This window comes from Rhinoderma darwinii, chromosome 10 (assembly GCF_050947455.1).
Source record: "Rhinoderma darwinii isolate aRhiDar2 chromosome 10, aRhiDar2.hap1, whole genome shotgun sequence".
Taxonomy (NCBI): Eukaryota; Metazoa; Chordata; class Amphibia; order Anura; family Rhinodermatidae; genus Rhinoderma; species Rhinoderma darwinii.
Genome location: NC_134696.1, coordinates 75,737,916 through 75,757,237, shown reverse-complemented (window position 1 = coordinate 75,757,237; position 19,322 = coordinate 75,737,916). Strand labels below are relative to the sequence as shown.

Sequence of the window (19,322 nt, the reverse complement as noted above, 5' to 3'; positions counted from 1 at the left end):
ATGTGGGCACAATTTTACACATCTTTTGGGACTGCCCGCAGTTGACAGACTTCTGGTCGGAAGTGTGGCGCACCTCCTCCAAATTTACAGATTTTCCCCTTCCCTGTTCCCCGGCCTTCTTCCTGCTCCATCTGTGATATTCCACTATCTACATACAGGCGCTCAGTGGTTCGCCATCTGGTGAATGCAGCTAGAGCATATGTTCCTGCGCTGTGGAGACAATCTGGTCCTCTGTCTGTGGGTTTGTGGTTCATCAAGATCCAGGAAATTATGAGAATGGAGGATCTCACTGCATCTATAAGAGGGACCCATGCTAAATTCCTTAAAACCTGGCATCATTGGATTAGATTTCAATCTTCTCTTGAGTTTAATTCTTCTGGTCTGGTGCGTTATGTCAGTTCCCTATCCTTCCTCCTTTTCCTCAGCTTCCCTTCTTTTACTTTTTACTTCTCTCTCTCTTTATGTCCTGTTTCTTACAGTCGCTGTGCATGGCTGCTGATTTCAGGATGCATAGGATGGTTTTTCTGGAAACATTTTCAGTTGCTCGATAATGTTTTTTTCGCATTTACTGTAGCTGCATATATTGGCCTGTGTGGTGATGTTTGTGCTACTCATGTCAGCACTTTATTTTCTTTTGTGTGTTCTTGAAAATGGAAAAAAAAAATATAATAAAAAAAAAAAGTATCCCCTGCCGCTCATTTTGGAACTTTTTGATAGAATTCGTGGGGCCAAGGTGTTCAAAAATCTGGATCTACGCAGAGCTTATAACTTGATCCGTATCCGCAAGGGTTACGAGAGGAAAACCAAATGTAACACCCGAGACGGCCACTACGAATATTTTGTGATGCTCTTTGGCCTATGTAACTCTCCAGCTGTGTTCCAGGAGTTGTTTTGTATTGTCTGTGTATGGTCTATCTGAACGACATCCTGATCTACTCTCCTGATTTGATAACGCATCGGAGGCATCTTCACCAAGTTCTGTCGTGGTTAAGGGGTAATCATCTATATGCTAAACTCGAGAAGTGTGTGTTCGAGAAGAGCTCTCTGTCTTTTCTGGGCTACATCGTATCTGACCGTAGACTCGAGATGGATCCTGAGCAGGTGAAATCCGTCTTAGAATGGCCACGCCCACAGGGTCATCGATCCATACAGCATTTTCAGGGATTTGCTAACTTCTACCGGAAACTTATCCCGAACTTCTCGTCTCTGACTGCTCCAATCTCGGCCCTCACCAATAAGGGGGTGAATGCCAACGTTTGTGCTCTGGAGGCAGAATCAGCATTTATTAACCTCGAGCGCTTTCACCTCATAAATCCACGCCAAGCCAGGTGGTCCTTTTTCTTCGCCCTATTTCAGTTTTTGCTTCATTTCCATCCTGCAGATAAGAATGTGAAGGCTGACACCCTGTCTCGCTCCTTTGAAACCAATGACTCTGAGGAAACTCCTCAATACATCATAGATCCTTCTAGGATTATTGCTGCTAACCCTCTGCAAATTAGAGACATTCCTCCTGGAAAAACTTTTGTCTGTCTTGCTCACTGGAAGAGAATTCTCCGCTGGGGACACCACTCTGAACTAGCTGGGCACTGTGGTGTCTGTAAGACACAAGACTTCTCATGTATGAACTGTGCCTCGAACAAGTCCACCCGCTCCAAACCTGCTGGTCTGCTACTACCACTGCCTGTTCCTGATGCCCTTTGGCAGCATATCGCTATCACTGACCTTCCTGCCTCAGCAGGATGTACTATGATCTGGGTAGTAGTGGATCGTTTCTCTAAAATGGCACATTTTATTCCGTATAGACTGTTCTCCCGTCTGTCCCTCGCCTGGCAAATCTGTTTATTCTGCACATCTTCTGGCTACACGGACATCCTCTGCATATTGTCTCGGACCGGGGTGTACAGTTTACATCCAAGTTCTGGAGAGCCCTGTGCAACCTACTAGATGTAAAACTGGATTTCTCTTCTGCCTATCACCCACAGTCCAACGGTCAAGTGGAGAGGACCAATCAAATTTTAGAGAATTACCTTCATCCTTTCATTTCCAGCCCAACACAACAATTGGGTACATTTCTCGTACAACAATCACACAAGTGAGTCTACTGCCTCGTCTCCATTCTACATTGTGAACAGCCAGCATCCTCGAGTTCTCATGCTAGCCATGACTCAAGTACCAGCAGCAAATTCTTCATTTGGGACTTTTATTCACATCTGGCAGCAAACTAAGTCTGCCATCCTCCAGACAGTGGACCGCATAAAAAAGCATGCCGATTAAAGAAGAAAAGATGCTCCTCAGTTCTCTCCTGGAGTCCAGGTCTGGCTATCCTCGAGAAACATTCGTCTCAAGATGCCCTCTCACAAATTCGCTCCCAGGTTTCTCTGTCCTTTCGAAATACTGCAACGGATTAACCCTGTATCCTATAAACTCTTGCGAGAGATCAGTCTTGTACTTGTGTGCCGAACTGGCAAGGGGGCGTGTCTCTGCTACGGACAGTGTAAGAGCCAGAAAGAGGAGAGTGTGCATTCCTCTACAGCTCTTGCACTGTCCGTAGCAGAGATACGGCCAATTGCAAGTTAGGCAGACAAGTACAAGACTGTGTGATCTCTCGCGAGAGATCAGTCTTGTCCTTGTCTGCCAACAGCTGAAGAGTGAGAGCGTGCACACGCTCTCCTCTCTCCAGCTCTTACTGTAACACTGTCCGTAGCTGATTGGACAGCCTTTACTTGCCATTACTCGCCCCATTGACAGTTCAGGGGGTTATTTAAATATCAGGCACCAAATATAACGGCACCGATATCTAAATAATGGAGGATGGTAGAAATATAATATAAAGTGCCCCAGGGTTTGTGCAGCTCTGCCCATTACATGCTGCACTCAGCTGCAGATGTATGGGCAGGTGAAAGGTTTTCTTTAAGGCAGCTGTCAAGAGATTTTATTCTGAAGCATTGTAAAAACACAACATTCCAGAACAACTACTGCACTAAACAGTCAAACCCCAGTACAGGAAAGGTTTTTCTAGATTTCAACTTTTTTTTATGTCCAATTCAAGGAGAAGCTAGCCGCTATATATGAACACCAACCAAATTACCAATATGTAGGATTTATAAGTCCCTCCAGCATTCCCCTTCTGTTTCTTACTGCCTGTATCCTGTGGCTGCATTCTTTACATCATTTTGTCACATGACTCCATTAACCACAGGAATACGTATACGTTTATACATATATACAGGGTAGTGCCATTGGATGGATGTATGTATATATATATATATATATATATATATAGTAAGCTTGTATATACAAGATTCCTACCTATTATTCATGATGTATATAGATGGTAAGCTTGTGTATACAGGACTACGACCTAATGAAAATGATTGTGAAAGTGATTAAAATATGTTTATTGATTACATTTTTGTAAATATTGCTATGGGACTTCATCTTGCATGGTGTCTCCATCTTGTATACTAAAGTGTCTCCATTTTATGGTTAAGAAGCCATTTGTTCCTAAATATAATTATGCTAGGGTTGTTTAAGATTTCTGTCTCCCTGTCTGTTATCTGTGTCTCTGTTGCAAGAAACGTTATGTTATGACCTTGCATTTGTAACTCTATGAAAAGGTCTTTCATGAGAAAGAACAGGCCAGAAGATAAGAATGTATTCTGGCCTGAACAATATGGATATGGTAGGTGAAGAGATGGTGTAGAGTTTAATGAGAATTATAGGTTTACATTTAAAGTCTTCCTTTTGTGTTGCCCAAGTTGGCTTGCCGGCCGTGCCTCTGCTGGGCTTCTCCAGGATGGAGGACATTCTTGGTGCTCCTTGGAGACCTGCCGAAGGTCCTTACACAGACATATACTCTCTTATTATCCTTTGGGCGGATGCCTTTTGACAGGGCATGGACGGGTTGGATTAAGGATTGCCCTGACCTGTGGGAGGAGGAGTGGAGGGAAATAGAGCTCTTATTCTTTGTGCTAGAGATTTCCTGATACAGTAACGTTTTCTGCACCGAATATACTATACACCAGTCAGACCCTGGAAAATTGGAGCTTCTGCTACAGATAGGTGTTTTAGGTGTCATTCTGATGTCGGCACATATCTGCATTGCGTGTGGTTATGTCCCCAGATTATATCCTCTTGTGGTCGGAGGTACTGGAGTTCCTTCATGTCCACTTTGGTTTCCCTCGACTCCTCACCCTCCCAAATGTGTCTATTGGGCATTATGAATGATGCTGTACAGGGCTGTTATGATACAATATTCTTCAGATTTGTTCTGTTTTGTACTAGAAAGATTATGATTATGGCTTGGAAAGCCACAGTATGTCCGAGTCAGGTACAGTGGATGCAAATGGTGAATAAATATGTACCTGTGTATCAGAAATTGTATCTCAATCGAAACTGGCCTAAGAAATTTTGAGAAATCTGGTCCAAATGGTTGGAGACCTCAGAAACTGCAGTCTAATTGTGCATGCAATGCTGGTGAGAGGAGCGGGATGGGTTGGGGATATCGGAGCACTTGCATTACTGTTCAGTGAATGTCAGGGCCCCCCCAGGCTATTGCCTGGGGGACACATGGTCGCACGGCCCCCCATAAGTTGTTAATAAAATGTGTTTTTTGCTTGGTATGTTTTTTCTCTCCCCCTTTCCCTCTTTTCTCCATTTGTTATTTTATATTAGAATGGTACTTACCATCCTGGTGTCCCCCGGGTAAGCTGTGCTGGTGGCACGAGCCGGTTTCCAGATGTTTCTGTCTCTGGGCAGTTTGGAGTTGGTCCCAGCTGATTTTTACCTAGGTCAGCTGTGCAATTGCATGAGCAGGGTCTGGCAGATTCTATCTCCAGGCAGATTTGTTGAAGGCCAGCTGATTGGTCATTGATAAAATCCTAAAGGCGGGAAAATTGGACATAAAAGGAGCAGTTCATCGTGGTCAAGCAGCCAGTTTTGAAGATTGGACCGTCGCCATGGATGTCCTGCTGATGGAGCTGATCAGAAGAGCGGAGTCGGAAGGTGGAGAAAACTGGCTGAGGCAATGCCTAGCAGCAGCGCCGTCGAGGGAGGACGCGGGAAGAAGCGAACTTACTGGCCTGGAAGACGACATAGAGGAAGCAGTGTCTCCTGCTGGGTCGTCGCTCGAGGTGCCGTCATCAGCTGCAGCCAAGAGGAGGAAGTCTGCAGCAGAGTCATCACTGAGGGTGGAGCGCAGTTCCGGACGTTCGCTCCAGGTGCCGGAGCTTGAGAGAAGGCGGCCGACCGTGTCATCAAAGAAGGTGGCGCACAGTGCCGGAAGTGCGCCGCAAGTGCCGGCGCCATTGGCTAACCCGCTGGCCAGAAGTTTAGTCAGAGAACGGGAGACAGCAGGTTGGTCGGCTATCCCCTCCTGCTCCAAGGATGGTGTGGAGGACTCAGCTGAAGCGCCGGCCTCACTGGTTTTAGAGGCGGCGCAGGACTTTTCTTCAGAGCTGCAACCGAGGAAGAGGAGCCGGAAGACTAGGGTGGCTTATTCTCCACCCCCGCCAGTATCAAGGAGAAGAAGAGGTCCCAGGAGTCAACTTTCCTGTCAGCAAGTTTCCCCAGGATCTACAGGCACGCAGCAGGATGTAGCAGGAGCGGTGCCCGACCCAGGACAGGTGGAACAGAGTGGTGAGATGCCAGCTACCCCTTATCTGTCCCACCCCATCCCCCCTCCCCTCAATTCTAATGTAATGTTTGATATTTTAAAATTATTAGCTGATTTGGTCAGTAAGTCGGCTGTTCCTGCTAGTTCCCCCGCTGATGTATGGAAGCATAGTAGTCAGCATTTGCAGAATGCTGGTTTTAGTAATATTCCTGTTTTAGAGAAAGGAATTGGTGTTTCGGAAGCTTGTTGTAAGGAAGTGATGTCTTGCGATATTTCGTCATTATGTTTTCATTTACAGCCAGCAATTAAGGAGCGTATTTGGAGGAACGAGTTTATAGATTTATTTTCTTTATTACCATCTGCGAAGGAGACTCTTGTCAAGCAGGATGGTAAGTCTGATAAAGATGAGGATAAAAAACGTTCTCCTCCTAAGTCTTTCTTTAACTGGCTACAGGCGTTCAGTATCTATGCTTCAGTTTTAGGGGAAAAGTCTTTCATTAATTCTAGTAATTTATTCCAGCATGTAGACATCATTCTTGAGGCTTACCGCCAGTTTGGTGGTTTAGCATGGTACAATTATGATGAAATGTTTCGCCAGAAGATGCCAGTGTACCCTTCATTGAAATGGGGCACTAAGGATGTTGGTTTGTGGCTTAGTTTAATGCTTCCACAAAGATCAGTGCCCAAGCAGCAGCCTAGTTCTCAGAATACGTTGAGGAAAGGAGTTTGCTTTGCTTTTAATGAAGCTCAGTGTAAATGGTTGAACAATTGTCGGTATAAACACGAATGTTCCTTTTGTGGGGGTTCGCACCCAATGTGTCGCTGTTTTAAAAAAGCAAACCAGTCTCAACCCCCTAGTTCCAAAGAACAGTTATCCAAAAGCATGGACGCCAGTGAATTTAATAAGAATGGCGCCATGGCTAGAAATGTTCCCAGACAGGGAGAAAGCTAATTTAATTTTTAACGGTTTTAAGTTTGGTTTTGATATCCCTTCTTTCAAAGGATCTGGTTGTTGCTGGGTGGATAATTTGAAATCCATCCAGCAGCATAAGGATATTGTGCATCAGAAAATCCTGAAAGAGCTTGAAACTGGCAGGATCGCTGGTCCTTTTATACATCCGCCGTTTACAGACTTTAGACTTTCACCTTTAGGAATTGTCCCTAAGAAGGAATCGAATTCATTCCGTTTAATACATCACCTTTCTTACCCGTTTAAGGCTTCATTAAATGATGATGCTGACAAGTCTAAAGCGACAGTACACTATGCATCGTTTGATCAGGCTGTCTCTTTATTGAGACAGTTTGGTCAAAATGCTTTTTTAGCAAAAGCTGATATCAAATCAGCTTTCCGTTTACTACCAGTTAACCCTGCAGGTTTCAACTCTCTAGGTTTTCAATTTGAAGGTAATTATTTTTATGACAAATGTTTACCAATGGGTTTTTCTTTATCTTGTTTCTATTTTGAGGCATTTTCATCCTTTTTACATTGGGTTAGTGCAGAAACAAATTCCGGATGGAGGTGTTCTGCACTATCTTGATGACTTTTTGTTTATAGGTGATGCTAGTTCTGAGTTATGTTATTCCTTATTGTTAAAATTTGTCGAGTTTATGACATTTTTTGGTGTTCCGTTAGCAGAAGAGAAGACTGTGTTTCCATGTAGATCATTAGAATTTTTAGGTATTAGAATAGATTCTGAGAGAATGGAATTTAGTTTACCAGAGGAAAAATTGTTAAAGTTAAGGGTTTCTTTAGTCAGTATGTTAGCTAGGAAGAAATGTTCATTACGTGATATGCAGTCACTGTTAGGTTTGTTGAACTTTGCCTCTAGAGTTATTCCTATGGGAAGAGTTTTTTCAAAGCGACTGTATTTTTCAACAAGGGGTCTTAAATCACCTAGGTCCCATATTAGGTTAACGGTTCAGCTAAAAGAAGATTTAGCTGTATGGCTAGAATTTTTATCTAAATTTAATGGACACAGTTGCTGGCAGTTTAATTTTGAGGATTCTGACTCTTTGTCTTTATTTACGGATGTAGCCGGTAGTATGGGCTACGGGGGCATTCTTTAATGGTCAATGGTCGGCTGAGTTATGGCCCAGTGCTTGGCGTGTAAGCAAGGTTACTTCAAATATTTTCTTATTGGAATTATTTCCGGTTTTGGTAGCCATAGTTGTATGGGGTCATTATTTTAAGAATAGGAGAATTTTATTGTTTACGGATAACAAAGGTGTGGTCTTTGCAATTAACACATTATCTTCAAAATGTGAATTAGTAGTTAAGATATTAAGACATTTAACTTTATGCTGTCTGAAGTTGAACATCTGGTTGAAAGCTAGCTATATAGAAGGAAAAAAGAATGATATAGCAGATTCATTATCTCGTTGTCAGTGGCGGAGGTTCAGAACGATGGCGCCAGAAGCGGAGCTTTGTGGAATTCTGTGTCCTCCTCATTTATGGAATCTGATTTGGGACTAATCTATGTTAATATTCAGAGATCCTTGGCTCCAAGAACATGGGCTGATTATTCAGCTGCTTGGAAGGAGTGGGTTAATTTCTGTGTTAATGAGAACTGTAATTTCTTTCATAATGAGGTAGGTCTAGTTTTAAAATTTGTATGTAGCCTGATTAGTAGGAGGCTGTCATTTGCCTCCATTTCTAAGTCTCTGGCAGGCATCTCTTTCTTTCTTAAATTAAACAGTTGTCTGGCTATTTCTTCGCTCTTCCCAGTTAAGCAGCTTTTGAAAGGTTACCATAGGTCAGCTCAGGTTGTGGAAAGAAGAAGGCCTATTTCATTAGATTTTTTGTTAAAATTATTCAATGTGTTACATTTAGTTTGTTTTAATAATTTTGAAGTGTGTTTGTTTAGAACAGCTTTTGTGTTAATGTTCTTTGCAGCCTTGAGAATAAGCAAACTGGTGGCAGAGAGTAAAGTTTCAGTCTCGGGCCTTTCATTTCAGGATGTTAGTTGCAAAGTTGACCATGTTTTGTTATTGTTAAAAAAATCTAATACAGATCAATTAGGAAAAGGTAGTTTGGTTAGAATTAATCAGTTTTCTGGTTCTGTTCTTTGCCCAGTTTCTAATGTTAAACATTGGTTGTCAATCAGGCCGAGTCTTGGGGTTGCTTTCCTGATTCATCAGAATGGAGATCAGCTGTCCAGATTTCAGTTTAACTCTGTTTTGAAGAAATGTTTGAAGTCCCTGAAGTTGGAGCATTTAAAAATATCCTCCCATTCGTTTAGAATAGGTGAAGCTACGGAAGCTGCACAGTTAGGAATTGATGAAGGGATTATAAAAAGAATTGGTAGGTGGGAGTCTAATAGATTTAAACTTTATGTTCGACCAGACTTGTTAGTAGTGTAATTATATATCCACAGGTAAGCGTTTGGTTGTTTGGATCCTTGGCGACTCTTTTATATTTTGGGCACAGAAGAGAGCCGCGAGAAGGTCCTATACAGAAAATTTGTCTATGGATCCGCTAGTTTTTTCTGTTTTTTGGCATGGGGTAAGGGGTTTGCAATGGAAAAACGTGTTTTCTTTAGTTAAATCACTGAGTTCTTATTGGCCGGATCCGAATTTAATTATCATCCATGCTGGAGGTAATGACCTAGGTAAAGAAAAGACTTTGGACTTACTTTGGGAAATGAGAAGGGATATAGCCTTGATAAAATGTTTTTTCCCTGACGCTACTATTTCCTTTTCAGAGATTATTCCAAGACTGCTATGGTCCTCTGGAAATTATAAGTTTTTGAATCGAATCCGTAAAAGGATTAATAGAGCCATGTCTAAATACATGTCGGTCCTCGGTGGTCTTTCTTATTCAGAAATGGTTGTATACATCTTTCTGATGTGGGTATCGACATTTTCAATTTGGGCCTGCAGAATTTAATTGAAGAATGGCTGCGGTGTTTTGGGGGGGCCATGTCTTGGTAATGTCATGGCTTGTGGAGTTTGTCACCCAGCTAATGCTGGGCGGACTTGGTTTTTATTGGTCAAAATATTTATATTTTATTATTTATTCGATTATTTATGGTTATTCTCTTCGAATTATTTTATCTTAGGTTACCCTTAATAAACACCGTGGCCATTTTTATCCAAAGAAACTGTTGTCATGTTTTATTTCAGTTTGATTGAGTATTGTGGGGTTTGTGCTACCATGTCAGGGCCCCCCCAGGCTATTGCCTGGGGGACACATGGTCGCACGGCCCCCCATAAGTTGTTAATAAAATGTGTTTTTTGCTTGGTATGTTTTTTCTCTCCCCCTTTCCCTCTTTTCTCCATTTGTTATTTTATATTAGAATGGTACTTACCATCCTGGTGTCCCCCGGGTAAGCTGTTCCGCTTGCTATTTACACAGCTTGTGGATGAGATTTATTCAAATCTCATCCACTTTGCTGTTACTGTATTATGCTGCAGATTTTCCGCAACACATTTCGTTACAGAAAATCTGCAGTATTTACACCAGGTGCGAATTTACCCTAAGGCTAAATGCACACATTGTGTCATTTTATGCGGATAATCTGCAAAACCGCAGGTATAAGCAAAGTAATTCCACAGATAAAGCCGCACCTAATTGTGCGTTTGATGCGTTTTTAGGTGCGTTTTTTAAATTTTGATTGCAGTTTTAGGCTGTGTTCACACGACCATGAAGACCCGGACCGAACACACTGCAGGGAGCCGGGCTCCTAGCATCATAGTGATGTACGATGCTAGGAGTCCCTGCCTCGCTGCAGGACAACTGTCCCGTACTGTAATCATGATTACAGTACGGGAGAGTAGTTCCACGCAGAGGCAGGGACTCCTAGCGTCGTACATCACTATGATGGGTCTTCCGGCCGAAATACGTTCCGTACATTACGGACGTAACATGGTCGTGTGAACCCAACCTTATACTGCGTATTTGGGTGCGTTTTTCTGTAAAACTAGTCGGATATGAAACCGCAGGATAAATTGACATGCAGGTCAATTTCCGTGCAGAAAAAATAAGCACCATCTAGATGAGTTTTCTTGAAATCTCATTTACTTTGCTGGTACTGTATTACGCTGGGGATTTGCTACATGGTAATACGCAGTGTGTGCATTCAGCCTTACAGTACAGATCTGAAGCATATACTTTGTGTACTAAATACTAATTCTTAGACTGCTATGGAGCCTTACTGTACCTCCAATTATATCGGGACGCACGTATAGATTTTTTTCTCATGGTTTACATATAACAAAGACAATGTAGCATGCGGCATTATGTGTTAAGTTGGCTTCCCCAGGCTACATTCAGCGTACAGAACTGGCCTATAATATGGACCTGTAGCCACTCCCATGTGCCACCATCAGGGGGTAGCTAAAGGCTCATGGGCCCGGGTGCAAGAATTCAGCTTGGGCCCCACTACCACTCCCCAACACCACCATCATCATCAGAGCCCTGAGCGCGCCTATGCCCAGACGCCTTGCCCAACAGCCCCCATAGTATAATGCCCCCACACAGTATAATGCCCCATAATGTATAATGCCCCCCATAACAGCCCCTCATACAGTATGATTCCCCCATATCAGCCCCCATGCAGTATAATGCCCCCCCCCCCCGCAATATCAGCCCCCATACAGTATAATACCCCCCATAACAGCCCCATACCGTATAATGCTCCCCATACAGTATAATGCCCCCCATCTTATCAGCCCCCATGCAGTATAATGCCCCCCCCCCGCAATATCAGCCCCCATACAGTATAATGCCCCCATATGTGCATAATAGAAAAATAACATAATTTCTTACCTATCCCCGTTCCCACATCGGGTGGAGGATCCTTCGCCTCCTCCTGTGTGTGCTATGAGCGACTCGGCGCAGACAGGCGCGATGATATCGCTACATCCCACCTGCCTGCGTCGAGCCGCTCAGGGCACAGTGAATGCTGGATCAAGGAGATGTCAGCTCCTTGCTCCAGGATTGAATGGAACCGGGACCTCGGTGAGTGACTCGCGACCCCCCGGAGGTCTTCACACGAACCCCCAGGGGGACGCGACCCACAGTGTAGGGATGTCATGATACCAAAATTTGCACTACGATACCGATACATCGTTTACTTTGCCAACGGTAATAAAAAAAATGTTTTCTAATGTGAGGCACGAGGTGTGATGATGAATTTTGAATGTGCCTCACATTAATAGTAATTAATCCCATCATGTTTCTCAGTCATAATGGGTTAATGTGTAAGGTACATCATGGGGTTAATTATGGTTAGGGCTCGTTTACACGAGCGTGATATACGTGCGTGCGACATGCGTGCTTTTCACGCGTGTCGTACGCAGCTATATTAGTCTATGGGGCCGTGCAGACAGTCCGTGAGTTTTGCTCAGCGTGAGTCCGCTGAGCAAAACTCACGACATGTCCTATCTTTGTGCGCTGTTCGCGCATCACGCACCCATTGAAGTCAATGGCTGCGTGAAAATCACGCGCACCACATGGAAGCACTTCCGTGGGACGCGCGTGATTCGCGCAACAGCAGTCAAACAGTGAATGTAAACAGAAAAGCACCACGTGCTTTTCTGTTGACAAACATTCAAACGGAGTGTCATCATGATGGCGGCTGTGCGAAAAGCACGCAGCCGCGCATCATATGGGAGCTGTCAAGTGCCTTTTGCGTGCGCAAAACACCGCGTTTTTTGCGTGCGCAAAACGCACACGCTTGTGTAAATGAGCCCTTAATGTGAGGCACATCGAGGTTAAATTCATCATTGCACCTCGTGCCCCACAATAAGTGATAGAAAGCAGTTTTTATTTTACTTTTTACAGCGTACACATCTTAAATGATGCAAAAAAATTGTTGTGTAGGTTATTTCGGCCTCGCCAATACCGATTATATGTATATTTTATGTATTGAGACTTATTTTAATGTTTATTGTAAAAAAGGCGTATGTGTATTTTTTTTAAATTTAACATTACTTTGTTTTTACTTTATTTTTTAAACTTTAATGTACTGGCATATATCTTTATCCCAGTACATTAGCCTGTGTACAGATAGTACATAGGCTGTTGTTAGGACATACATAAGTATGCCCTAACAACAGGAAATATGATCAGACTGCACTGGGGTCCTTCAATGGACCCTGGGCTGTCTGCCCATATATGGTATGTCCCTCAATCCAGGGGCATCCCCCTTCTCATTTTCCCCTGAATGCTGCAGTCGGATGTGATCGCAGGATTCAGGAGAATAGCGGCGGAGAGGAGAGGTTTCTCTGATCTCCGCCGTTATAGAGCGGGGCTGCGGCTGTGTAATACAGCCATTGCCCCGCTCCTGACATTAAGTGCGTGCGCGCGGTCAGCATGAGGTGATGCGGCCGGGGCTGCACTAATGAGCGGCGGTTCAGGCATTGAGGACAGAACATGATGGTGTTTTGTACTGCGTCCGCCATGTTCTGTCTTCAGTGCCACAGATCATTAGTGCAGCGCCGGCCGAATCACATCTTCCTGACGGCGTGCACATGTCAGGACTCAGAAGCGGGGCAGTGACTGTATTACACAGCCGCAGCCCCGCTCTCATACACTCATGTGTACTATACTGTATTGTGTTGGATTGTGGAGTTTGCGGTGGAGAGAGGAGGTGATTTAACGCCCCCCCCCCTCTCCACCGTAAACAGCACAATACAACACAATACATTACAAGGCATCACAACACAACACATTACATTACAACACATTACATTACATTACATCACATTACAACACCACACAATACATTACATTACAGACTGCAGCTTACCTGGAGTCCTCCGAACCGACTCTTCCACTCCACTGTCTGGAAGACGTGTCACGTGAGAACACGGTCACATGGTACACTAAGTGTACCATGTGACCGTAGTAACCAGGAAGTGCCGGCTTCACGGCACAGAAGATTTATTTAGGAAGCTTGCTGTATGGCAACGGGGGCCCGTGGGCCCCCCAGGCTTAGGGGCCCGGTCATAACTGCGACCGCTGCGACCCCTATAGCTACGCCACTGGCCACCATACAAAAACTGAACACACCAGTTATTAGATATTTTACAGTTCTTGTTACTCTTTAGAAATGACACGGCAGCATCAGGATTTGGAGCAGCAGAGCTCAGCACATATACAGGATTTGGAGGAAGAGGTCTCAGAATTAAAGGTGCAGTTGAGTGAGTATGCACAGTTGTCAATATGTACAATGTGTAGTGTTTTTTTTTTCTTCAGATGAACAGTAACATTTGAACTGCACTATATATGTGAAAATGTATTCTAAGGGTCAGTTCACACTGAGTTTTTTGACGCGGAAAACGCGCCAAAAAACATCCGAAATGCCTCCCATTTTAATGGGAGGCGGAGGCGTTTTTTTCCCACAAGCGAAAGAAATGGCGCACAGGAAAAAGGAACATCAATGGAAGGCAGAGAACGCGTATTTCGCCGTGCCCAATGGCCGCGGGCCAAAAACGCCACGAAAATTAAGCCCGTTTTTACATTCGTGTTCATGAGGCCTTAGTCATCCATTTTGTATGTATGTATTTATTTTTACTATTGGAAGTCCACAGTTTATCAAATAGCAAGTCATAAAAAGTTGATGAAGAGCAGAACAAATCTTTTCCGCTCTGTGTAGATGAGATTTGTTTAACACCTTAGCGACATGTCACGTACATGTACCTGACAGTCGTTAAAGGGAAGTTTGAAGCGGGCTCACAGACTGAGCGCGCTCCATACTCAGCGGGTGACGACTGTGTTATACAGCTGACACCTCACTGCAAAGGACGGAATCAAAGATCACTTTGCGACCGCGGCATTTAAATTGTTAGAATCAGGGGCCCCCCTCCATCGCGCCCACGACGCGATTGATGACAATGGTTGTTATTGCAGCCTGGGGGCCTAATGAAGGCCCCCAGGTCCGCCATCTTTGTACTCCTTTGAAGCCACTGTCAATATCACGATATACTGCATCATGCAAGCGACCCAACGACCGCTGGTTCTAGTCCTCTAGGGAGAATAATTAAAATACATTTTTATTTTTTTATAATGTTCCAAATAATAGAGATGAGCGAACCGGGACAACGGAACCCGGTTTCGGTCCAAACATCGGGAAAAGTTCGGTTTGCAGCGAATCCGAACTTCACCGGGTTCGGCCGAACCCGTTTTGACCGAACCGGCTACATTTTGGCGCCTGCCACATGTTACATCTAAAATGGAGGATTTCACAATATCACCTGACATCAGGCTACCCCATAATGCCTTGCAAACGGCTCTCCCAGCCAATCGGGAGGCAGCATAGGGGCGGGCTCAAGCCTGCAATAAAAGTCTATGCACGGAGCTCAGCGGCCATTTTAGAGACAGGAGCTGTAGGGATAGCATCTCTGTGCTGTAAGGGAAAGCTTTAGGAATCTAAAAGCCAGGAATCCAGCAATTGAAGTGACTCATCCACTACTCACTACTCAGCCAGTGTGTGAATACGCTTTTATAAGGGGCTCATCCAACTTGCAATACAGGCAGCCTTTGTAGTAGTACTACAACGCCCAGCATTCCCTGAGTGCACCGCGGCGTGGCTGATAGAAATTCTCATTCATTGCCATTTGCCAAGAGAGTGTGTGAATACGCTTTTAGAAGGGGCTCATCCCTGGCCGTTAACATAACAAATAACAATCCAACTTGCAATACAGGCAGCCTTTGTAGTAGTACTACAACGCCAAGCATTCCCTGAGTGCACCGCGGCATGGCTGATAGAAATTCTCATTCATTGCCATTTGCCAAGCCAGTGTGTGAATACGCTTTTAGAAGGGGCTCATCCCCGGCCGTTAACATAACAAATAACAATCCAACTTGCAATACAGGCAGCCTTTGTAGTAGTACTACAACGCCCAGCATTCCCTGAGTGCACCGAGGCGTGGCTGATAGAAATTCTCATTCATTGCCATTTGCCAAGCCAGTGTGTGAATACGCTTTTAGAAGGGGCTCATCCCTGGCCGTTAAAATAACAAATAACAATCCAACTTGCAATACAGGCAGCCTTTGTAGTAGTACTACAACGCAAAGCATTCCCTGAGTGCACCGCGGCGAGGCTGATAGAAATTCTCATTCATTGCCATTTGCCAAGCCAGTGTGTGAATACGCTTTTAGAAGGGGCTCATCCCCGGCTGTTAACATAACGAAATAACAATCCAACTTGCAATATAGGCAGCCTTTGTAGTACTACTACAACGCCCAGCATTCCCTGAGTGCACCGCGGCGAGGCTGATAGAAATTCTCATTCATTGCCATTTGCCAAGCCAGTGTGTGAATACGCTTTTAGAAGGGGCTCATCCCCGGCCGTTAACATAACGAAATAACAATCCAACTTGCAATACAGGCAGCCTTTGTAGTACTACTACAACGCTCAGCATTCCCTGAGTGCACCGCGGCGTGGCTGATAGAAATTCTCATTCATTGCCATTTGCCAAGCCAGTGTGTGAATACGCTTTTAGAAGAGGCTCATCCCCGGCCGTTAACATAACAAATAACAATCCAACTTGCAATACAGGCAGCCTTTGTAGTAGTACTACAATGCCCAGCATTCCCTGAGTGCACCGCGGCGTGGCTGATAGAAATTCTCATTCATTGCCATTTGCCAAGCCAGTGTGTGAATACGCTTTTAGAAGGGGCTCATCCCCGGGTTTTGATTCAACTTGCTGCACTCCAGCAGTGAAATGTCTGGTAAAAAAAAGGTTGTAAAAGGACGGGGTAGAGGAAAAAACACCCATGCCGTGTCCTCTTCCAGTCCAAATGTTGGATCTGTTGGTGCCAGACCCAGTACCAGCATTTGTGGCACAAGACATGTGCCCAGTTCCACTAGTAGCAGCAGCCATATGCCTGCTAGTAGAAGTAGCAGCAGTATCAGCAAGCCAGACTTGTCCATCTCCTCCGGTGGGCGGGTTACTTTAGACAATACGGCCATTGTGGACTGGTTGGCTGGCTCGCGGTCATCTCAGCAGGAAGACTCTGACGATCTGGCTTCAAGCCAGGTTTCGTTGGATTCCAGATCCTCTACAGTTTCTTGGCACAGTGACAGTAGTAATATAGGTATTTCTAGCGTTTCCATTCCATCATCTATGTCTTCACTCCCCCTTCCTAGCGGGAAGCCATCTTTCCTGAGAGTCCTAAGAGACATCTGCTCGGGTGCGAAGGAAGATACTGAACAACATAGTGATGATGATTTGTTTTCCGCGAGTCAGCCAACGGAGTGTGTTGCGGCGGTGGTGGAGGAGGTGGAAGCGGTGTCCGAGACGCATAGCTGTGGTAGTGGGGGTGTTAGTGGTGGTAGCTGTGGTGGCAGACGCAGTAATGAGGGGGGGCATGGAGCCCGCCATGATGTCACATCACATTCACGACACAGTGACAGAAGTGGCGGGGATGATGAGGGACGTGGGAACCAGGTGACGAGGTGATGACGGCGTCAGAGGAGGAGGGTAGTAGTGGCGGCACTGGACGTGATAAACAGCCAGGCCGAGGTAGGGGCAGAAGTCAATCTGCAAAACGTTGCAGCAGTAGGGTCAGCTCAGGAGCCGGTGACGGCGACACTGATGCTGGTGTAGGCTCCCGAAAAAAGCCTGCCAGACAAGGGGCAAGCTCGGGTGGTGGTGGTGGTGGTGGTGGTGGACGTGGTACTACCTCTTTATGGTACTCTGCCATGTTGCAATTTTTCTGTACCTTCCCGGAGGACGAAAACATGGCACAGTGCTGTATCTGCAAGCAGAAAGTAAGGCGTGGGCAGGGCAGCAATGTAGGAACTACCGCTCTACGTAAACACATGGAGCGGCATCACAAGGCCATGTGGGACAATCGACATGCCCCACCATCATCATGTACATCTAATGAAGACCCCTCTGCCGCTGCTGCTGCTGCTGCCCCGATTCCCTGTCATCTAAGTAGTAGCCAGATGATATATTTAGATAGGTATTACCCTCTTACAATTTTATATATAATATGTTGGAGTAATTCACACTAGGTGTACACCACCAATTATCGATATATGAACAAAGGAACGGGGAGTGGGAAAAGTAGTGTGTTACATCAATGTTAAAAATAAAAAATACTTTATTGAATAATTATTAAAAACAATGTTAGATGAAAAAATGATGACGTTGTGCCAAAGTCCCCTAGATTGGCACACTAAGACAATATTATGTCTAAATTAATTGCTTCGTTTTATTAAAGATATATGTGTCTAGCCTCCCCCTGTGTATATGCGAGGAGGCTCTGCAATAGTCCCTGATCCAGAGATTAAAGTGTTAAATATTAGCAAATGGCTGTCCCCCTCAGTATCAATGACGAGACAGTCAACCTGCATATGACACTAAGGGGAGATTCACACGAGCGTTGCGTTTTTGCGCGCGCAAACAACGCGGCGTTTTGCGAGCGCAAAAACCATTTGACAGCTGCGTGTGTCATGCGTGTCTGATGCGCGGCTGCGTGATTTTCGCGCAGCCGGCATCATAGAGATGAGGCTTGTCGACGCCCGTCACTGTCCAAGGTGCTGAAAGAGCTAAATCTTTCAGCACCCTCGACAGTGAATGCCGAACACAATATCGCAAAACCTGTAAAAAAAAAAAGATAAAGTTCCTACTTACCGAGAACTTCCCGGCCGTTGCCTTGGTGACGCGTCCTTGGTGACGCGCCTCTCTCGACATCGGGCCCCACCTCCCTGGATGACGCGGCAGTCCAAGTGACCGCTGCAGCCTGTGATTGGCTGCAGCCTGTGCTTGGCCTGTGATTGGCTGGAGCTGTCACTTGAACTGAAGTGTCATCCCGGGAGGTCGGACTGCAGGAAGGAGACAGGAGTAATCGGTAAGTTAGAACTTCGTTTTTTTTTACAGGTTCATGTATTTTGGGATCGCAAGTCACTGTCCATGGTGCTGAAACAGTTTAACTCTTTCAGCACCATGCACAGTGAATCTCTCCCGACGTCGCGGACCGGAAATTTTTTTGCCGGGTTCGGCCAAAACGAGTTTGGCCGAACCCGGTGAAGTTTGCCTCGGTTGTCGGGGTTCGCTCCTCGCAAAGACACTCCGTTTGGATGCTTGGAAACAGAAAAGCACGTGGTGCTTTTCTGTTTTCATTCATCCTTTTCACTGCTGTTGCGCGAATCACGCTCGTCCCACGGAAGTGCTTCCGTGTAGTGCGCGTGATTTTCACGCACCCATTGACTTCAATGGGTGCGTGATGCGCGAAATACGCAGAGTTATTGAACCTGTCGCGCTTTTTGCGCAGCAGACAAACGCTGCGCAAAAAGCACGGACTGTCTGTACTGCCCCATAGACTTGTATTAGTCCATGCGTGCCGCGTGAAAACCACGCGGCCCGCACGGACCGAATACACGCTCGTGTGAATCCCCCCTAAAGGTTCCTCCAACGGGCTGTAATTAAAGCCCTGCGGTGGAGAAATCCCTGCATCAATACAACCATATGGGTTGTATGTGCATGTGTCCCATGCAAGTAGACACGGCACAGCAGAGTTGAGACTGTTGCGTGCTAGCTAGTCCTCTATGTATAAGCTTGACATAGCAGAGCTGTAACTGCTCCGTGAGGACAACTCTGCAGGAGAAGTAACTGATCAGATAGTGTGCTCACACAGTGATCTCCAGTCCCACGTAACCATTAGTATTCTGCCTGTCAGGCAGTTGTATCACTAAATCGAGGTGTGTTTACTTTGTGCAGATAAGGCTGCCGAAGTCAGTCACATACACAT

General features: G+C 45.2%; 1 protein-coding gene across 3 annotated transcripts in view; it reads left to right on the top strand.

Annotated features, from left to right (window-relative positions):
• DRC12 (dynein regulatory complex subunit 12 homolog) overlaps nucleotides 1–19,322 on the top strand; it is a 155,903-nt gene that overhangs the window by 109,743 nt on the left and 26,838 nt on the right. For 2 of the 3 annotated variants that reach the window (XM_075838905.1, XM_075838906.1), the window contains exon 5: nucleotides 13,667–13,759. The exons of the other annotated variant lie outside the window; for it this stretch is intronic. In XM_075838905.1, coding sequence (XP_075695020.1) covers nucleotides 13,667–13,759 — 93 coding nt within the window. The remainder of the gene's footprint in view (nucleotides 1–13,666; nucleotides 13,760–19,322) is intronic. 3 annotated transcript variants of the gene reach the window in all.